The 18,322-nt window shown below is 41.1% G+C and overlaps 1 protein-coding gene across 1 annotated transcript in view; it reads right to left on the reverse strand.

The window, feature by feature from the left end:
- Positions 1 to 18,322, reverse strand: part of LOC140713931 (collagen alpha-6(VI) chain-like) — a 142,859-nt gene that overhangs the window by 92,361 nt on the left and 32,176 nt on the right. Inside the window, exons 11-18 of the mRNA XM_073024627.1 lie at positions 14,605 to 14,753; positions 12,670 to 12,762; positions 11,949 to 12,002; positions 10,003 to 10,074; positions 9,896 to 9,922; positions 8,862 to 8,906; positions 7,557 to 7,610; positions 6,982 to 7,044 (exon numbers count right to left, since the gene is read on the reverse strand). Coding sequence (XP_072880728.1) covers positions 6,982 to 7,044; positions 7,557 to 7,610; positions 8,862 to 8,906; positions 9,896 to 9,922; positions 10,003 to 10,074; positions 11,949 to 12,002; positions 12,670 to 12,762; positions 14,605 to 14,753 — 557 coding nt within the window. The remainder of the gene's footprint in view (positions 1 to 6,981; positions 7,045 to 7,556; positions 7,611 to 8,861; positions 8,907 to 9,895; positions 9,923 to 10,002; positions 10,075 to 11,948; positions 12,003 to 12,669; positions 12,763 to 14,604; positions 14,754 to 18,322) is intronic.

An 18,322-nucleotide genomic window follows, 5' to 3' on the forward strand; every position in this document is an offset into this window, starting at 1 on the left:
TGGGTACGGGGTTCATAGTCACCGTGGAGTGTTTAGGGTAGGGGTCTGGTGCTCCTGCGGGTGCCAGGTTGTGAACAGAGACCATGTCCTCCCGCCCATCAGGTAAGACCACATAGGCATACTGGGGGTTCGCATGAAGTAGGTGAACCCTCTCGACCATCGGGGAGTATTTATTGCTCCTCACATGTTTCCGGAGCAGCACTGGCCCTGGGGACATCAGCCAAACCGGTAGGGTGGTCCCAGTAGCAGACTTCCTGGGAAAAGAAAAGAGTGACATTGGTGGACGTACATAACAGGGAGCGGATGGAGTGGAGCACCTCGGGGAGGACCTCCTGCCAGCGAGAGACCGGCAATCCCTTGGACTTAAGGGCTAAGAGTGTGGCCTTCCACACAGTGGCATTCTCCCTCTCCACCTGTCCATTTCCCCAGGGATTATAGCTCGTGGTCCTACTAGTAGCAATGCCCCTAGCCAGCAGGTACTGGTGCAGCTCGTCACTCATAAAGGATGACCCTCTATCACTGTAGATAAAGCTGGGATATCCAAACAGAGTGAAGAGCTGGCGCAGGGCTTTTATGACGGACGTGACAGTGGTATCGGGGCAGGGGATGGCAAAGGGGAACTGCGAGTACTCGTCGATTATGTTGAGAAAGTAGACATTGCGGTCGGTGGAGGGAAGGGGGCCCTTAAAGTCAACACTCAGTCACTCAAAGGGGCGGGTGGCCTTGATAAGTTGTGCCTTTTCAAGATGGTAAAAGTGTGGTTTGCACTCAGTGCAGACTTGGCAATCCCTGCTCATTGTCCTAATTTCCTCAAGGGAGTAAGGCAGGTTCCGGGCTTTCACGAAATGGTAAAATCGGGTGACCCCCGGGTGGCAAAGATGTGCATGGAGGGCGTATAGCTGGTTGAGCTGTGCACTGGCACACGCTCCCCGGAATAGGGCATCAGGGGGCTCATTGAGCCTTCCAGGCCGGTACAGGATATCATAGTTGTAGGTGGAGAGTTCCATTCTCCACCACAAAATTTTATCATTTTTGATTTTGCCCCGCTGTTGGTTGCTAAACATGAACGCAACTGAGCGCTAGTCGGTCAGCAAGGTGAACTTTTTGCCGGCGAGATAGTGCCTCCAGTGCCTAATAGCTTCCACTATGGCCTGAGCTTCTTTCTCCACCGCGGAGTGCCGAATTTCAGGGCCCTGAAGGGTACGAGAGAAGAATGCTACTGGCCTTCCTGCCTGATTGAGGGTAGCAGCCAGCGCGAAGTCGGAGGCATCACTCTCTACTTGGAAGGGAATAGTCTCGTCCACCACATGCATCGTTGCTTTGGCAATGTCCCCTTTAATGCGGCTGAAGGTCGCGCGGGCCTTGGCAGAGAGGGGAAATGTGGTGGACTTGACCAGGGGGCGGGCCTTGTCTGCGTAATGAGGGACCCATTGGGCATAATAGGAAAAGAAGCCCAGGCACCTTTTGAGGGCTCTGAGGGTGGTGGGAAGAGGGAGTTCCAACAGGGGGCGCATACGGTCGGGATCAGGGCCAATGACCCCGTTCTCCACGACATACCCAAGAAGAGCATGTCGGGTCATTCCAAACACACACTTGTCCCTGTTATAAGTAAGGTTAAGAGCTTTGGCCGCTTGGAAAAATCGTTGGAGGTTAGTGTCGTGATCCTGCCAGTTGTGACCACAGATGGTGATGTTATCCAGATATTGGAACGTGGCTTTCAGTTGGCACTGGTCCACCATCCGGTCCATTTCCCACTGGAAGACAGAGACACCATTCGTGACACCGAAGGGGACGCACAGGAAGTGATAGAGCCTGCCGCCCGCCTCAAAGGCAGTGTAGGGGCGGTCCTCCGGGTGGATGGGGAACTGATGGTAAGCAGATTTCAGGTCTATGGTCGAGTACACCTTGTACTGAGCTATCTGATTGACCATATCTGCGATGCGGGGTAGGGGGTATGCATCAAGCTGCGTGAACCTATTGATGATCTGGCTATAGTCCACGACCATCCTATTTTTCTGCCCGGTCCGAACAACAACCACCTGGGCCCTCCAAGGGCTTGTGCTTGGCTCAATGATCCCCTCCCTGAGCAGCCGCTGCACCTCCGACTGAATGAAGGCCCTGTCCCCCACGCTGTACCTCCTGCTTTTAGTTGCCACAGGTTTACAGTCGGGGGTCAGGTTGGCGAACAGCGATGGGGGAGGGATCTTGAGGGTGGAGAGGCTGCTAGTGGTGTCAGTAGCGTGGCTGTTGGCATGGTGCTGGGTTGGATGTGCGGGTCGGTGGGTGTGTGTGGTCAGTAGCGGGGTATATGACGAAACCCCACAAAACAGGATTTCTGAAAGTGATTTGTGGGAGTGGCCCGTCATAATTCATTGTCACACTTTTCAGGTGGCTCTGGATGTCGAGCCCCAATAGCACAGGGGCACACAGTTGAGTCATGACTAGTAACGCAAAGTCCCGATATTCTGTGCCCAGCACCACCAATGTCACTATACAACCCCCCCGGATGTCTGTGGAATGCGATCCAGAAGCCATGGTGACCCTCTGGCTTACCGGCTGTGTCACAAGTCCGCAGCGTTGCACTGTGTCCATGTGAATAAAACTCTCAGTGCTGCCCGTGTCAAACAAGCAGCTAGTCCTCTGCCCCTCCACCAGGATGTCCATCATTGACCTTGCAAGCTGGTGTGGAGCACATTGGTCGAGGGTTACGGAGGTCAGAGTTGAACCGCCATCTTGGTGACCAGTAAGCACCCGTGGGTCGGAGGCGGGGCAAGGTGGCGCCGACAAAGATGGCCACCCCCATGACTCGCACGAGGCGGGCAGGCAAGATGGCGGCGACCAAGATGGTGACCCCCATGCCTCACATGTAGTGCTGTTCGACCCCGCTTGTGGTTTAGATTTACAGGCCTTGGCGAAGTGGCCCTTCTTTCCGCAGCTGGAGCAGGTAGCTTCTCGGGCTGGGCAGCGTTTTCGGGGGTGCTTTTCGAGTCCGCAGAAGTAACACTACACGAACTTGCGACTGGCAGCAGCTGTGGTTGGTTTCGGGGAGTTCGTGGACTGACAACTGGCAGCAGCCGTGGTCAATTCGCCGGAGGGTTGTGGGGTCTGCAGCGTCCATGGGACCGGCGGGAGATCGCGCGGCTGGACAGCATCAGCATTGTGCAGAGCAGCCTCCAATGTGTCAGCCAGCTCGATCGCTGACTGTAAGGTAAGATCGGCGTTTTCCAGCAGCCGCTGGCGCACGTACACTGACCTGATCCCCATAACGATCCCCTGCAGTCGCAGGCCCGCACAAGTGTCTGTAGGGCCCGGACAAACTCGGCACTCGACTCTCCGGCCTGCTGCTGCCACAGGTACTGTCTTTTGAGGGCGTCCAGTGCCCCTTGGTAGGTCGGCAGGTCTCTGATAAGGGAGTACACCCGCGGACTGACCCTGGAGAGGAGAACTCTGTGCATGATAACAGGCTCAGTCACGCGAATCTCTTCCAGGTACAATTGGAAGCATGCAAGCCAGAGTTCAAAGGCAATAGCTGCTTTGGGAGCTCGAGGATCAATGTCCAATTTATCCAGTCGTAAAATGCTCTCCATGTTTTAAAATTGCAGCTAATAAAATTGATGCATCATCAATAACTCTAGGAGACGGGAGGCAAACGATAGGCTTTTATTAGCTGCAAGAAACCACCACACAACATCCTGGAGACTGAGGGGGGAGCAGTGCCTCCAACCGCCTTTATACAGGGGTCTGTGGGAGGAGCCACAGGAGCAGTCAGCAGAGGGGCGTGTCCAGACAGGTATATGTAGTTCACCACAGTCTACCAAAATTTATATATCTTTTTCAGGCATTACCCATTTTTATTCCTAAATCCTTTTTTGACTCTCTTGCTTCTAATTTATCCTCTTATATATGGAAAAATAAATGACCTCATTTAAATAAAGTTCATCTTCACAAATCTAAAAAGTCTGGAGGTTTAGCCCTACCTAATTTAGGTTTTATTACTGGGCAGTTAATATACGATATCTTATGCTTTGGCTATATTATATTAATCGTGTAGACTGTCCGCGATGGGCTTCTTTAGAAGCTAACTCTGTTAATAAATTTTCTGTTATTTCTCTTCTTGGATCCTCTCTTCCTTTATCTGTAAGTAAACTAACTGATAATTTAATAGTTAAACATACTCTGAGGATCTGGATACAATTTATAAAACACTTTGGTTTATTGAGATTTCCCCTTTCAAGTCCTATTTATTCTAATTTTTTTAAACCCTTGTATGTATGTAATTAGTTTTGCTACAACAACTGTATGGGACATTGGAAAAAAGTTGAATTTCCCCATGGGGATGAATAAAGTATCTATCTATCTATCTATCATGACTGATTTAGTTTTTAAAGAATGGGACAGGTTGGGTATTAAATGTTTTGGGGATCTGTTTGTTGGAGGAAATCTTTTTTCATTTGAGCAATTGTCAGCTAAATATAGCTTACCCAAAACTCACTTTTTTAGATATTTACAAATCAGAGATTTTTTTTAAGATCTAAATTATGCACATTTCCTATAAGCTCAGTTAAGAACTTACTAGACATAAATTTTAGTTTGACAGCTTTTCATAATGGTTCAATATCTAATATTTATGGTATGTTGCTGGAGACAAGGAATGTTCCTTCAGACAAAATTAAGAATCTCTGGGAACCAGATTTACAGACATCAATATATGAGGAAACTTGGAATGAAATTTGTAAACTGGTTAATACTTCAATGCTATATGCTTGTCATTCCCTCATACAATTTAAGATGGTACATAGAGCTCACATGACTAAGGATAAGCTATCTCGTTTTTATTCAGATTTATTTCCCTACTGTGACAGATGTAATAATGGAGAAGCTTCACTAATTCATATGTTTTGGACTTGTATGAATTTTGAAAAATATCGGAAGGAAATTTTTTCAAACTTTTTCCTTACTTTCTAAAGACAATTTTAAGCCTAACCGTCTGACGGACCTATTTAGTACTGTTGCAGAACAAGATATTGTGAGGGCATCTCATTTACATATTTTGGCCTTTAGCTCTCTTATAGCTAGGAGGACGCTTTTGTTTAAATGCAAAGATGTTTTTCCTCTTTCTCATGCTGAATGGTTATGCGAGGTTATGTCATGCTTAGATTTAGAGAAGTTTTGTTGCTCAATTTCTGAATCTCGTCAAGTGTTTCAAACATTGTAAGGACCTTTTCCAAATTATTTTCAAAACCTTCAATGTGTTGTTTAAACTCAGATGTTGGCTAATATTAATTTTTATTATACAAGAAGGTATTTTACCTTCTTTTCTCCTTAATGAACAGCTTCAGTCTTGGTAGGCGTTAGGTTCTTTTTTTTGTAATCAATTAGTATAGTTCAGTATAACTTTTGATTAACTTATATGAACACTGGGTAATGAGATTGTTATTATGAACAGATATGCAATTGGTAGTTTTTTTAAAAAAATTTGACGTTTTATACACTTTCTTGTACTCTTTATTCTTCTATGTAGAAACTAATAAAAAATATTGGAAGGAAAAAGTACATGTAATAGATCTAAGTGAAGATCTTTGTCTTTCATAATTGCAAGGGAAGTCAATAGGAAGCTATATCAGCCATGGGGAAAAATAAAAGTTATTGAATTTCCCTTATTCTTATGACAATAGGTTTAGGTTAAAGTAATTCTTTCATACAACTAGGGCCCTTAATGTTACACTGCACAACCATTGTTCTGGGGATTAAAAAGACTTTTATCAGATGATTTATAATATTTAGTTTCACTTGTATTCAGCTACTTTCACCTTTTAGAGTCCACAGCATTTTACCAGAAAGTTTGAAGTATAGCAGGACCATAAATGCTGCAAGAACAGATCAGGGCTGAGCATCTTATGATGAGAGACCCTTCTATCAGTCCCAAGGGAAAACTGAAGTCGGTGATGGAGTACTACTACATCGACTCAGACCTAGGGGGCCGGCGTCGGTGATGGAGTATTCTCGTAACCTTGCTCACTTCTAAAGGGCCTAGAGCATCTGAGGTAGAGTAGTATATTTGAAAAGAGTTGGCTTAAATATTCACTCATTCTACAACTAGATGACAGTGGCTGCAATGCATACTGAATGTTGCACTGGCCAAACTGGAAACTCCTCCTCCTGGAGGGAGAAGGCCAGCAGAAAAGAGGAACTAGTATCATTTTCCAGTTCCCTTTCAAGTTATATAATATTTCAACACTCCATTGTCACACAGTGTCAGATTTGTGGAATTCCTGTGGATATTGGACCAGCTTCATTACACCGTTCCAGAAAGCATTTTGTGATCGCTCTGACAAGAGGAAGTGGATAACAAGTGAATGCTAACCATGCTGGTGGTACCACTATCTTTGGAATGAATCACATGTAATTGGACCACTATTGACTTCCTAAACTCTAATTGTACTTTGCAAATATTCATGTTGGTTTGGTAGGCTTATGCTAGCACTTGGAGTGTTCCCATCAGACTGGTTGTCCCCTGTCTTACTTTGCTGTAACCAATATTCTCTCACATGCCCATCATCTCATTGATTCTCCTGCTAAATTATGTACACAAGGGCCAACAGAACCCAATCAACCTAATAACATCTCTTTAGAATGTGGGATGAAATCATGTGGTCACAGGAAGAATATACAAGGTTTACAAGAAAAGAATATTAAGAGAAAGATAGAACTTAATCCATCACAGAAATGGGAAATTAGCAACTAAATGTGACCAGGAAACTTGAATTATGATCTAATCTGAAGTGGTAGCCGACTGGTCAAGTCAAAATGAATATTCAGCATCCAGCTTGTTACAAAATTCACTATGTATAAGCAAGTGCTGATCAATGGAATGATTAAAAAAGCTACAACAGGATGGTTGTGCATATAAAAGTATGGTGCTATCTGTTTAAAATGATTTAGCAAATATACATAATGTATATTGATGATTTATCTACTTACTGTGTCCCCTTGTAGACCTGGTTCTCCACGGTCACCTTTAGGTCCTCGAATGCCTTTGCTTCCCTGAAGAGTATATGTGACAGATTAAAATGAGAACACTGAGAAATATCAGATGAAATTTTCTGAAAGCTACTGGATGCAGATCTCTCTATGGGTCTTTGTGTACTCTGCTTATACTATTTTTAGTAATTGAACAGGTATACATAACTTGGCTGATCAACACTCAGAAATTGGGATACTCATAAAGAGGAACACAGAAACAAGATTGTTAAAGAGTGGAATTGCTAGCTTTATAAATGCACTCTGAAGTATAAAAAGCAGGGAAATCATAGTCAAGCTTTTAAAATCAACACGAAAGCCAACTCAGGACATCACATGCTTAATCCTAAAATGAACTTAACAATAAATGAACAAATAACTGGAAGGCAAATGGGTTTTGATTATTAATAGTCTGTTTATAATGGAGGATGAAATAATCATATTTGTTATTTAATGTTGTTTAGTTGCATACTGCATTTAATGTCTTTTGTGTATATTCTAAATTCAATAAAATCTGATCCAAAAAACGTTTTTACAGTATTTCCATCAGCCCCTTTTTCTCCATCGACTCCAGGAATTCCAGGATCTCCCTGAAAGATAATATATTGGATTCATTTACGAAAAACATTTATTGCATGAGATCAAAATGAAACAGAAAATCAATCATGCTACTACATTCATATAACATTTGCTTGCAATTTCAAATTACACAAAAGCACATTACAGCTATGAAGTGTAGCTACTATTTCAATGCAGAAAACTTTATAATCAATTAAAAGATATTCTCATAAATGTTAGTGACCTGTTAAATTATTTTTGGGATATTCATTAAGGATTAGATAGTAACTGAGAAATTTTAAAAACTCCCACACACTTTGAACTCCCACATGATCTTTTTCTATAATTTCATTTGGACATTCCTGTGAGATTAACTCAGTAATAAAACCAGCAAAATACAAAATAACTTCTTGTCAGATTGCTACTGCAAATTGGGAAAATCTACTATCAATATTACTGTCTGTGGTTTTCCATCAATATTGGTTGTAGCTCAAGGTTTCCATTCTGCTCTCAGGGTTGAAGATGATTTCTCAAATCCTATTTAAAGACTTGAACACAAAAATCTAGGTTCACATCCCTGTTCTGCTCTAAGTATGCTCTGTACTGTCAAAGGTGCCATCTTCTGGTTGAAATAAATCCCAAGAAACCACTTTGCAGGAGGAGACTGGACAAACAATCAGCTGATCTGATCAACATTTATCTTTGATCAGCATCCCCAAATAAGTTTCTCTGGTCAACATCTCATTACAGTTTGTGGGATCCTACTATGGAGGAATTGCCCCCTGTATTTCCTACAATACAAGATTGTCTGCATTATGGAAGTATTTGCTAAATCCTGAGACTGTGAAAAGAAGTTTATAAAGTCAGGCCTTTCTTCCTTTGTCAAAAAAGCCATGTGCAAACATTAGATTAAGACAACAACCTACAAAGAATCCCATCACTTTTACATTTGGAGCATTCATTTTAATGGGAAGTGGGTATGTAAACAAAACCAATGGGTTCTGTGCCTTGAGACCTCCAGTGCAGGAAAAAGCAGAAAATTACAAAAGAGAAGTCTTTACCCTGAACCAAATTAAAATAGTATGAAAGGCGTTTAAAATGCAAAGTGTGCAATTTGATGCGATTACGTAAAAACTTCCTGATATCTGACAGATTTAAAGGCATGCAGGTTTGATAGGCATTCCAGTGGCAATGTGGCCCTTCAGTCCTACAGCCGAATCTAACCCAGTTGTGGGGAAATGCTGGAAACAGCAGTACAAAAAGTATCTTGAATCTTCACATACCTCCTCTCCATCTATTCCATCCAAACCACCGGCAGCCGTGTCACCCTGTCAAGAGAACATTAGTCCTTCAGTGAAATATGCTGTACCATATAGCCTACATTATAAAAAGGGACTAATTTATGTTGTAGTAACACGTTGCATGTGCTATTAGGTGTGTATTAATCTGTATGTGCGCGTCAAGTTTGGACTCTACCAGTAAAGAACCATGAAACTTAGCTCCCGTCTCCAGCTTTTTTATTAATAACATAGTTACGTAACCAGGGCACCTACACAACAAATTGGCGACGAGAATTATGAACCTACATCTTATCGGAACGCCATGTTTCAGTTGATAACGGCACTTGGAGGAGAAGTGAGGAAAGGAGCGACACACGCATCTAGGCAGAGTACGCTGTTAGCGCTAGCAAAAAGGTCATGTGAGTTAAGGGGAATATGAAGTGAATGCAAGGAGCTAGCTAAAAAGAAAACAAGGAAAAATGGATTATATTAACATAATAAAGATAACGATGATTGGAACCATTACAGTATTTGATGGTAGTATTGAAAACTGGGTAACTTACATTGAAAGAGTCGATTTATATTGTGATGCTAACGGTGTTAGTGATGAAAAGAAAGCCAATATCTTACTCAGTGCTATGGGATTAAAAAACATATGGGCTGCTACGGAGCTTGTTAACCCGTGAACAGCTAGCTGACAAAACGTTCAAGCAAATAGTAGACACTCTCCAACAGCATTTAAATCCCATACCACTGGTCATTGCTGAAGGATTTAAATTCCACAAACTGAATCAGAGCAAAAATGAAAGCATTTCTGAATATTGTGCTGAATTGCACAAATGATCAGAACATTGTCATTTGGGAGTGGGTCCAGTAAAGAACCATGAAACTTAGCTCCCGTCTCCAGCATTTTTATTAATAACATAGATGTGTAACCAGGCCACATACACAACATATGCCTAACAGATAAATAGGCATTCTATAAAGTAATTGCAAAATTTGGATGGAAAATTGGTTAAGCCTGAAAGCATATTTACCTTCTGTCCTCTATGCCCTCTTGATCCCTGAAAAACAATGAATATTAAGTTAATCCTGGAGTTTTAAACCGAGCTAAGATGCAAATTCATCCAATTAAACCACATACCTTGTGGCCATTGGGACCTTGGCATCCATCTTCTCCTCGAGCTCCAGTAATACCTGGACCTCCCCTTCTACCCTAAAGAGCCGGAACACAGATTATTGGTGACAGTGAAAAGGCCATATCACAACATAAACATCATAGTAGACACTGTCCTTAAGCTTCAAAATTTCTTCCTTGTATTTTGTCTGAAATACTTTCATTTGCCAGTCACCAAAGTGAAAACACAAAGGAAGTATGAAGGCAAAGGCTTGAATAGAAATACATTTGTATCAACTTTGTTTGTATTGCAAGCGATAGGTAAAGAACAATCCAACTCACTATTCAAGCCTGCTCTGCCTTTCAAAATTTCAGAGCTACTTTTCTAACAAGCAAGAGAAAATCTGTGTAATAAACACAAAATGCTGGAGGAACTCAGCAGGCCAAGCAGCATATCTGGAAAAGATTAAACTGTCAATGCTTTGGGCCAAGACCTTTCATCTGAAGTGGGGAGAAAAGAGACAAGACCTCAGAGTAAGAAGATGGGGGAGGGAGGAAGAAGTTTAATGTAGTAGATGATGGGTGAAACCAGGAGAGGGGTTGAGGTGAAGTAAAGAGCTGGGAAGTCCATCAGTGAAATAAATAACATGGTGGAGAAAGGGGTATCTGATAGGAGAGGGCAGAAGGCCATGGAAGAAAGGGAAGTGGAAGGAGAACCAGAAGGAAGTGATGGGCAGGTAAGGAGATAAGGTGAGAGAGGAAAACAGGAATGGGGAATGGAGAAGGAGGGCAATTACTGGAAGTCTGAGAAATTGATGTTCATGCCATCAGGTTGGAGACAAGCCCGATGGAATATAAGGTGTTGTTCCTCCAACCTGAGTGTGGCCTCATCACGGTGGTAGAGGAGACCATGGACTGACTTGTCAAAATGGGAATGGGTAGTCACCGGAAGATCCCACTTATCGTGGCCAACGGAGCATAGGTGATCGGTGAAGTGGTCTCTCAATCTATGTTGGGTCTCACCAAACTACAGGAGGCCATACCGGGAGCACCAGATACAGTAGATGACCACAACAGACTCACAGCTGAAGTGTCACCTCACTTGGAGGGTATGTTTGGGGCCCTTAACAGTAGTGAGGGAAGAGGTGTAGGGTCAGGTGTGGCACCTGTTTCGCTTGCAAGGTTAAGTACCGAGAGGGCGATCAGTGGGGAGGGCCAAATGGACCAGGTACTCTTGTAGGGAGCAATCCATGCAGAAAGCAGAAAGTGAGAGGGAAGGAAAGATGTGTTTGGTGGTTGGATCCCATTGGAGATGGTAGAAGTTATGGAGAATTACGTGCTGGACACCGAGGCCGGTGGGGTGGTAGTTGAGGACAAGAGGAACTCTATCCCTGGAGGGGTGGTGAGTGAAGGGGTGAGGACAGACATGCAGGAAATGAAAGAGATGTGGGTGAGGGCAGTGTGGATGGTGGAGGAAGGAAAACCACTTTCTTTTAAGAAGGAGGATATCTCATTAGTTCTGGAATGTAAAGACTCATCCCAAGGACAGATACCATGGAGACAGAGGAATTGAGTGAAGGGGGTGGCATTTTTTACAAGTAACAGTTTGGGAAGAGGTATAGTCCAGTAGTTGTGAGAAACAGCTTCACCCACTGTCACAACTGTATTTTTCTTGCAACTGTCTGTGATGTCTCTGCAAATTTGCTCCTCTAAATCCCATTGAGTATGGAGTGGTCTATAATATAATCCCATCAATGTAGTCATCCCTTCATTTTTCATCAGTTCCACCCATAAAGCCTCAGTAGGTAAGTCCTCCAGCCTGTTCTGTCTGAGCACCACCTTTACATTTTCCCTGACTAGTATTGACATGTCACGCCCTTTAATACCTCCACCTCTATCATATCTAAGCATTTAAATTATTCATGTACAAAACATCACTCTTGAAAAAACTTGCTATATTGCATCAGACTTACCTCTTTTCCCTCTTCACCTTCATATCCTTGAAATCCTTTTTGACCTTTTTGCCCCTGAAATTAGATCATGGCAAAAACAATTATCAAGCATGCTAAAATTAGATACTGGAAGCTTCAGTGTTAGCTCAAATAATGTTTTAATCAGACAGGATTGTTTTGCATGACACTGAATCAAGACTTAAGATCAAATCTTAATCTGAGCCACTTTACCTACCAAATTAACTGATACAAGTCTGCAATTGTCCTGATTCTGTATCATAAAAGTTAAAGAGACAATACCATGTTAAAGAACTAGAGAATTGCTTTAGACACACATGACCTGCATTTTGGCTCACTTATCAGCATGTAACTTGCAGAGTTCTGTCAGGAAATGTCCAGAAATTCTAACACAGTAAATCATTGTAAATATGCAGTTTGTCCAGATTGTCAAGGAAGGCTTTTCCAATTATTCTGGAGGTGCCAGAATACGGCACCATAAGGTGTGTCTGCTGGTGGATCAGGGAGGAACTCCCTTCATTTACACAGAAAAGTGAATTTACCATTAATGAGATTTTAATCTTTGAAACTAGTGAAATTTAATTGACATTGTACATCCCAACTTCCATTGGTTAAGGGACACAATAATGTTTAATGTTCAGAAGTTCAGCCATTTAATCAACAAACTATCAGAGCCACATAAAGAAGCCATATTCTGTTGAGTAGCATACAATTTTTGATTTACCAAAGATCCTCTTTTTCCTCGATCTCCTCTTTTTCCTGATTGCCCTGAGCACTTGCAAATTATTTTACAGCATTTTCTCTCTGCAATTGTGTCCTGCAAGAAAATATGTGAGAAAGATTAATCATTAGTTGGAGCATTTTTAAGATTAAAATATTTTCTATTTTATTTTTATTTATGATGTGAACGAAGAAAGATTAAGCTCCTTAACCACTGTGAAGGACAAATTGTAGTGGGTTTTCTTTAGAAGACGCAGTATTCAGCTCTAATTCCAGGGCATAATAAAAGATATGCAAACTGTAGATACATTAAGCAAAATTGTGGTTCATCCTCTGTGTCAGAGGTCTGCATGATTACACAAAGTTAGAGTCAGCCTCAAAAAAGATGCTTATGTATTTTTCAGAGGATGATGATAGCAAATCCTAGTGCATCCTAGTGCGGGGTACCATACGCTGTTTGGACAACTTAAACTCTGACCCAGATAGATGGGATGTTCACTCCTCTCTCCATGGCACTGAGGCTATGAAAATTGCCCCAACCTCTGTGCTCTGTGCCTGCTAACATAATGAACTGATACCAAGGCATTGGGCCTATTCCGGGCTGTTCCAGGGTTCGGATCTAAGGACTCATTTTGGTTCAGAATGTTCTTGCTCACTTCTATTGTTTGTATAATTTGAGTTTTCTCCCCCTTTCTCTGTACATTGGGTGTCAGTCTTTATTTTAAATTGGTTCTTTCAGGTTTCTTGTTTTGAGACTGTGTAGCCAAACAGATTTCAACGTCGTATAATTTATACATTCTTTGTTAATAAATGGACTTTGAAACTTTGAAATAGGTTGACATGTTAGCAGCTTTAGTATGGATACGTGTCAAATAGAACATAGAACAATACAGCACAGGAATGGGCTCCTCTTTGCATGGTGTCAGTGTTAAATACAATGCCGAACTTAACTAAATCTTTTCTGCTTGTGTGTGTTTACATCCCTCCATTCCATGAACATCTATGTGTCTATCTATCAGCCTCTTAAATGCTACCAAGTTACCTGCTTCCACCATTACGCCCTGTCAACCTGGTCCCAATACCTGCAAATGTTGTGTAGAAACCTTGCCCACACACTTCTTTCTAACTTTCTCCCTCTTATGACATGCATGAGCATGCCTGTTATATTCACTTATTTCAATGGATTCAAATCATGTATGAGGAATATAAGCATGTCAATTGAAGCTTAACTTTAGCTTCAAGGCCTCTATGATATATAAACATATAAATTTAAAGTAAGCCAAATGGATGCTAATTCATATTCTTTGCATTAATGATGCTGTACAAATTGTAAGTTACAAATTATAAGTTAATATGACAGTTCATACAGTCTCCTTGGTGCAGTAAAACATCCCACCATGCAGCACAGGAGCCCGTCCAAACAAATTCTGTAGGTGTGACAGACAGACAGGAATCATGATGTTCTCAAAAGGTCGTGTGACTAGATAAAATGCCAGGAAACTCACAACCAGGCAAAAAAGCTTTTAATGGAAACTACCCTCAATTTCCTATTTAAACTTATGACATTTCTCAGATGCGCAATTTAACTTGGAGTACATGATATAAGAGATGCACAACACATTGTTGATATCACTGCACACACCTAGAGGTAGATGCATTTCATATACACTGTGGGTCCAGATTATGTTTTATCTGGATGTTATTTGTCATTTAGATATCATATATTGAATTAGCATGATAAGTCAGGCATTAAGCCAGCTACATGTTCAGTAATGTAGTTCATAATTTGAAAACAAGTTATACTTTTCAGATACCTGATTTGCGCACTGATTCTAAAAAAGATTCACTTGTAAAACACAATTGACTAAATTAATAAATAGTTTATTGCAGATATTTTCTAATTCTTCTGATGACATTAGACTTTTACAAAATCACTTACAATTGCTGACAATAATTCATTTCCAATATCCGGCTTGTTAATCATCAGTTCCTCTCGGTAACCAAACCCTCTTCCAAACTCCAGTTCAGCAATTTTGTCAGCATTTTCTGGTCCTTCCAGGGGAACAAAGATCAGTCCATGGATATCCTCTTGGAAAGAAAAAAACAATGATTGTCCATTATTAAAATAATTTTCAACTTCTTGAATCCTACATTAATTAAGATGTTTCTCTTGGAATTTTACACTTTAGCACATTACAGGATCATAAGTGAACTTCTGTTCATGAGTTGTCTATTTACTTGTTGATATTTCCCAAACATTCCCATTGCTTCAGCTCCTTCCAGTGGAGTTCAGACAAAAAATGTCGAAAAGCAGGCTTGGGAAATGAGGTCCAAGAGATGCAGAAAGATGAGGTGAGGGAATCCTAGAGCTTGGAGTCTTGGTGACGACTGCCCAGATGCTGGGCAGCTCACTTACATGTAAAAAGATATTAATCAGAGACAAAAGCTGTCCTCAATCTCCAAATAAGACCAGGTTTTGGGGGGGGGTTCCAGTGACGTTATCATCGAGAATGGCAGCTTAAGTCACTAGCTCCTCCGGAAAAATGCGTATTAAGCCCCATTAACCCATTAAATATAGCACTTTTTGAAAGTATTTGAACTGAAAAGAGGGGCAAGAATGGGGAAAAAGAATGGAAATTAAAAAAGCGACACTGCGGAGCCTGCGGCCGAGGGGAGTGCAGCGAGCGGCTCTCCTACCCGACCATGTGCTAGTGAGGCGGATGCTGGGCCTCGTTCAGGTGAAGCAGCAAATATGATCGAAATTTTTAAAGAGGTAAGGGAGATCCAGAAAGATATAAAACAGCAGCTACATGATATTAAGTCAGAGCTCGCCAACGTCAATCAAAAAATAGCGGTGGCAGAGACTCGAATTGAGAAGGTGGAAGATCGCGTTCAAAACATAGAACAGATACTGAGTAAGATGATAAAAATATTAAATCAACAAGAAGATAAACTGCTTAATCTGGAGGGAAGGTCATAGTGGAAAAATATCAGAATATACAATGTTCCCGAATGAGCGGAGGGCTTGTCTATGACAGTTTGTCAGAGAGTTGCTGCGGGATGCGCTGGAGCTTCCCTCAACTATGGAGCTGGAAATTAAGAGAGCGCAGTGTGTGCGCGTCCCGAAGCCTACCCGAGATAGAACAGATAAGCCACGCTCAATGATAATTAAATTCCTTCAATACAGTACCAAGGTGGAGATTCTACGAAGGGCCTGGGGTAAGAAGAGGGTGCTTTTAGACATTGAATTAATATATTTCGACCAAGATTACCCCCCCCCCCGCAGTCCTGCAGAAACATAAAGTATACTCTGAAGTAAAACGAATAGTAAAGCAAGAAAGGATTAGATTTCAAACTCCATACCCTGCTAAACTTCGAGTGTTTTATGAAGATGGGATCCAACTGTATCAGACAGTGGAAGAGGCGACAACAGACATGAAGGGAGAGGGTTGCCCGTCAGCGTGATCAAACCGAGGGAAAGCCTGGCAGAAGAATTATCCCGCTCCACTTGGGAAATAGTGTGAGAATCGAGAAGGCAGGAGACGGGAGGAGGTGGAGAGAAGTATATCAGGAAAAGACTGGGAGTTTTCCAAAGACAGCCTTCACCCCCTCCAGAAAAGCCATAAGGTTTGGCAAACTTTAAAAATGCTGAGAAGCTAAATGGAAGCAAAAGTAGACAATGATATACCTATCTCGAGAAATACTTATTATAATGTGGATTTTATATTACTTAGTTGTTATTCTTTATTCGCTCACTTACTCCTTTTTCACCACCAAAATATATATATATAGGAGGAGTACACAGGGAAATCTTTTCTGTGTGATGGATTTATTCACTGACTTTTATGAATACTGTGATGGGGGCCCTCAACTCACAAGTAGGAGGGGTTATACCCCGCAGCTAGACATTTCCTCGAGCTCAACGCAGGGACCAGAGACCAGAGACCTCAGCCTTGGAATCACACATTTGTTGCTATTTTCGTTATTATTTGCGTTTCTTGGTTCTTATTTGTTCAGGGAGTAGATCGATTAAGTTTTATTCTGCTAATTTCAATGATACATTGACAGAAAATACAGATGGCTAAGGACAAAGTAAAATTCATTTCTTTTAACGTCAATGGGCTATTAAATCCCATCAAGCATAATAGAATTCTATCCAAAATGAAAAAAACAAGCCCATGTAGTATATTTACAGGAAACTCATTTAAGTGATGATGAGCATAGAAAACTAAAGAGAATGGGCTTCACTAATTTGTTTTTCTCCTCATATAAATCAGGACATAGGAGAAGAGTTGCTATTCTTATCTCAAGTAAGCTAACTTTTGAAAAAGCATTCAAAATGGGAGAAAAAAAGGGCAGATATATTCTGGTAAGGGGGAATATAGATGGAAATTCAGTTACTCCATTGAATATATATATATATGCACCCCCGGGAAGTGATATTGGTCTCTTTCAGAAAATTACTAATATTATGGTAGTGGAAACAGAAGGTCTCCTGATATGTGGGGGAGACTTAAATTTACAATAACAACCAAACTTAGACTCTTCCAATACAAAAACCAATGAAACAAAATCCTTACAAAGAAAGTTAATATAATTTTTCAGGATGTTGGTTTAATTGATAAATGGAGGGACCTTTTCCCTGACAGAAGGGATTACACTCATTATTCTGCTCCCCATTCTGGATATACAAGATTAGACTATTTCATAACATTTGGAAAAGACAAAGACAAAATAAACACTTGTGGAATTTGGACAATAGATGTAAGTGACTATGCACCTATATATTTATCTGTTGATTTTGACCTACAACCAAAGAATATTATTTGGAAACTAAATTCAAGTCTACTGAATGATCCGTACTTTAAGGAACAAACTAAAAAAGAAATTGGTCTCTACTTAGAATTTAATGATAATGGAGAGGTTTCACCTCCCATTTTATGGGATACTCTGAAGGCAGAAAGAGGGAAAATTATAGCAATATCTTCATATAAGAAAAAAATAAGGAATAAAACATTAGAGGAATTATAAAATAGGCTGAAGGAACTAGTGAAAAACACAAATTGAATTTGGCACAAGATACATTAGGGGAAATTTTAAAAATTAGGAATGAAATTAATAGTTTGGCTACGCAAGAAATCAGGAAAAATTTAATGTTTCTGAAATAGAGACATTATGAAAGTGGGTCAACGTCTATGAAAATACTGGCGTGGAAACTGAAACAAAGATTGCAGAAAATACAATTCATAGAATTAGGGACCCAAGAATGAAAATGATAAAAAATAAGCTAAGTGAAATTCAAGAAGCTTTTGAAGTGTTTTACAAAACTCTATATTCCAAAGTTCCAAAGGGAAGCACAACCCAAATTGACACCTTCTTGAATTCTCTAGAGTTACCCACTTTAAGTGAAGAACAAAATAGAACGATGACTGCTGACATAACTGAAGTTGAATTAAAAGCTGCAATTAGTAGGCTGAAATTAAGCAAGTCACCAGGATCAGATGGGTATATGGCAGAGTGGTACAAAGAATTTAAAAATGAGTTAATTCTTGTTTTAATCCCCACATTGAACTGGGCTCTAAAAAAGGCACAAATGCCACCCAGTTGGAAGGAAGTGGTAATCTCAGCTATACCGAAAGAAGGCAAGGATAAAATAG

This window comes from Hemitrygon akajei, chromosome 20, assembly GCF_048418815.1.
Source record: "Hemitrygon akajei chromosome 20, sHemAka1.3, whole genome shotgun sequence".
Taxonomy (NCBI): Eukaryota; Metazoa; Chordata; class Chondrichthyes; order Myliobatiformes; family Dasyatidae; genus Hemitrygon; species Hemitrygon akajei.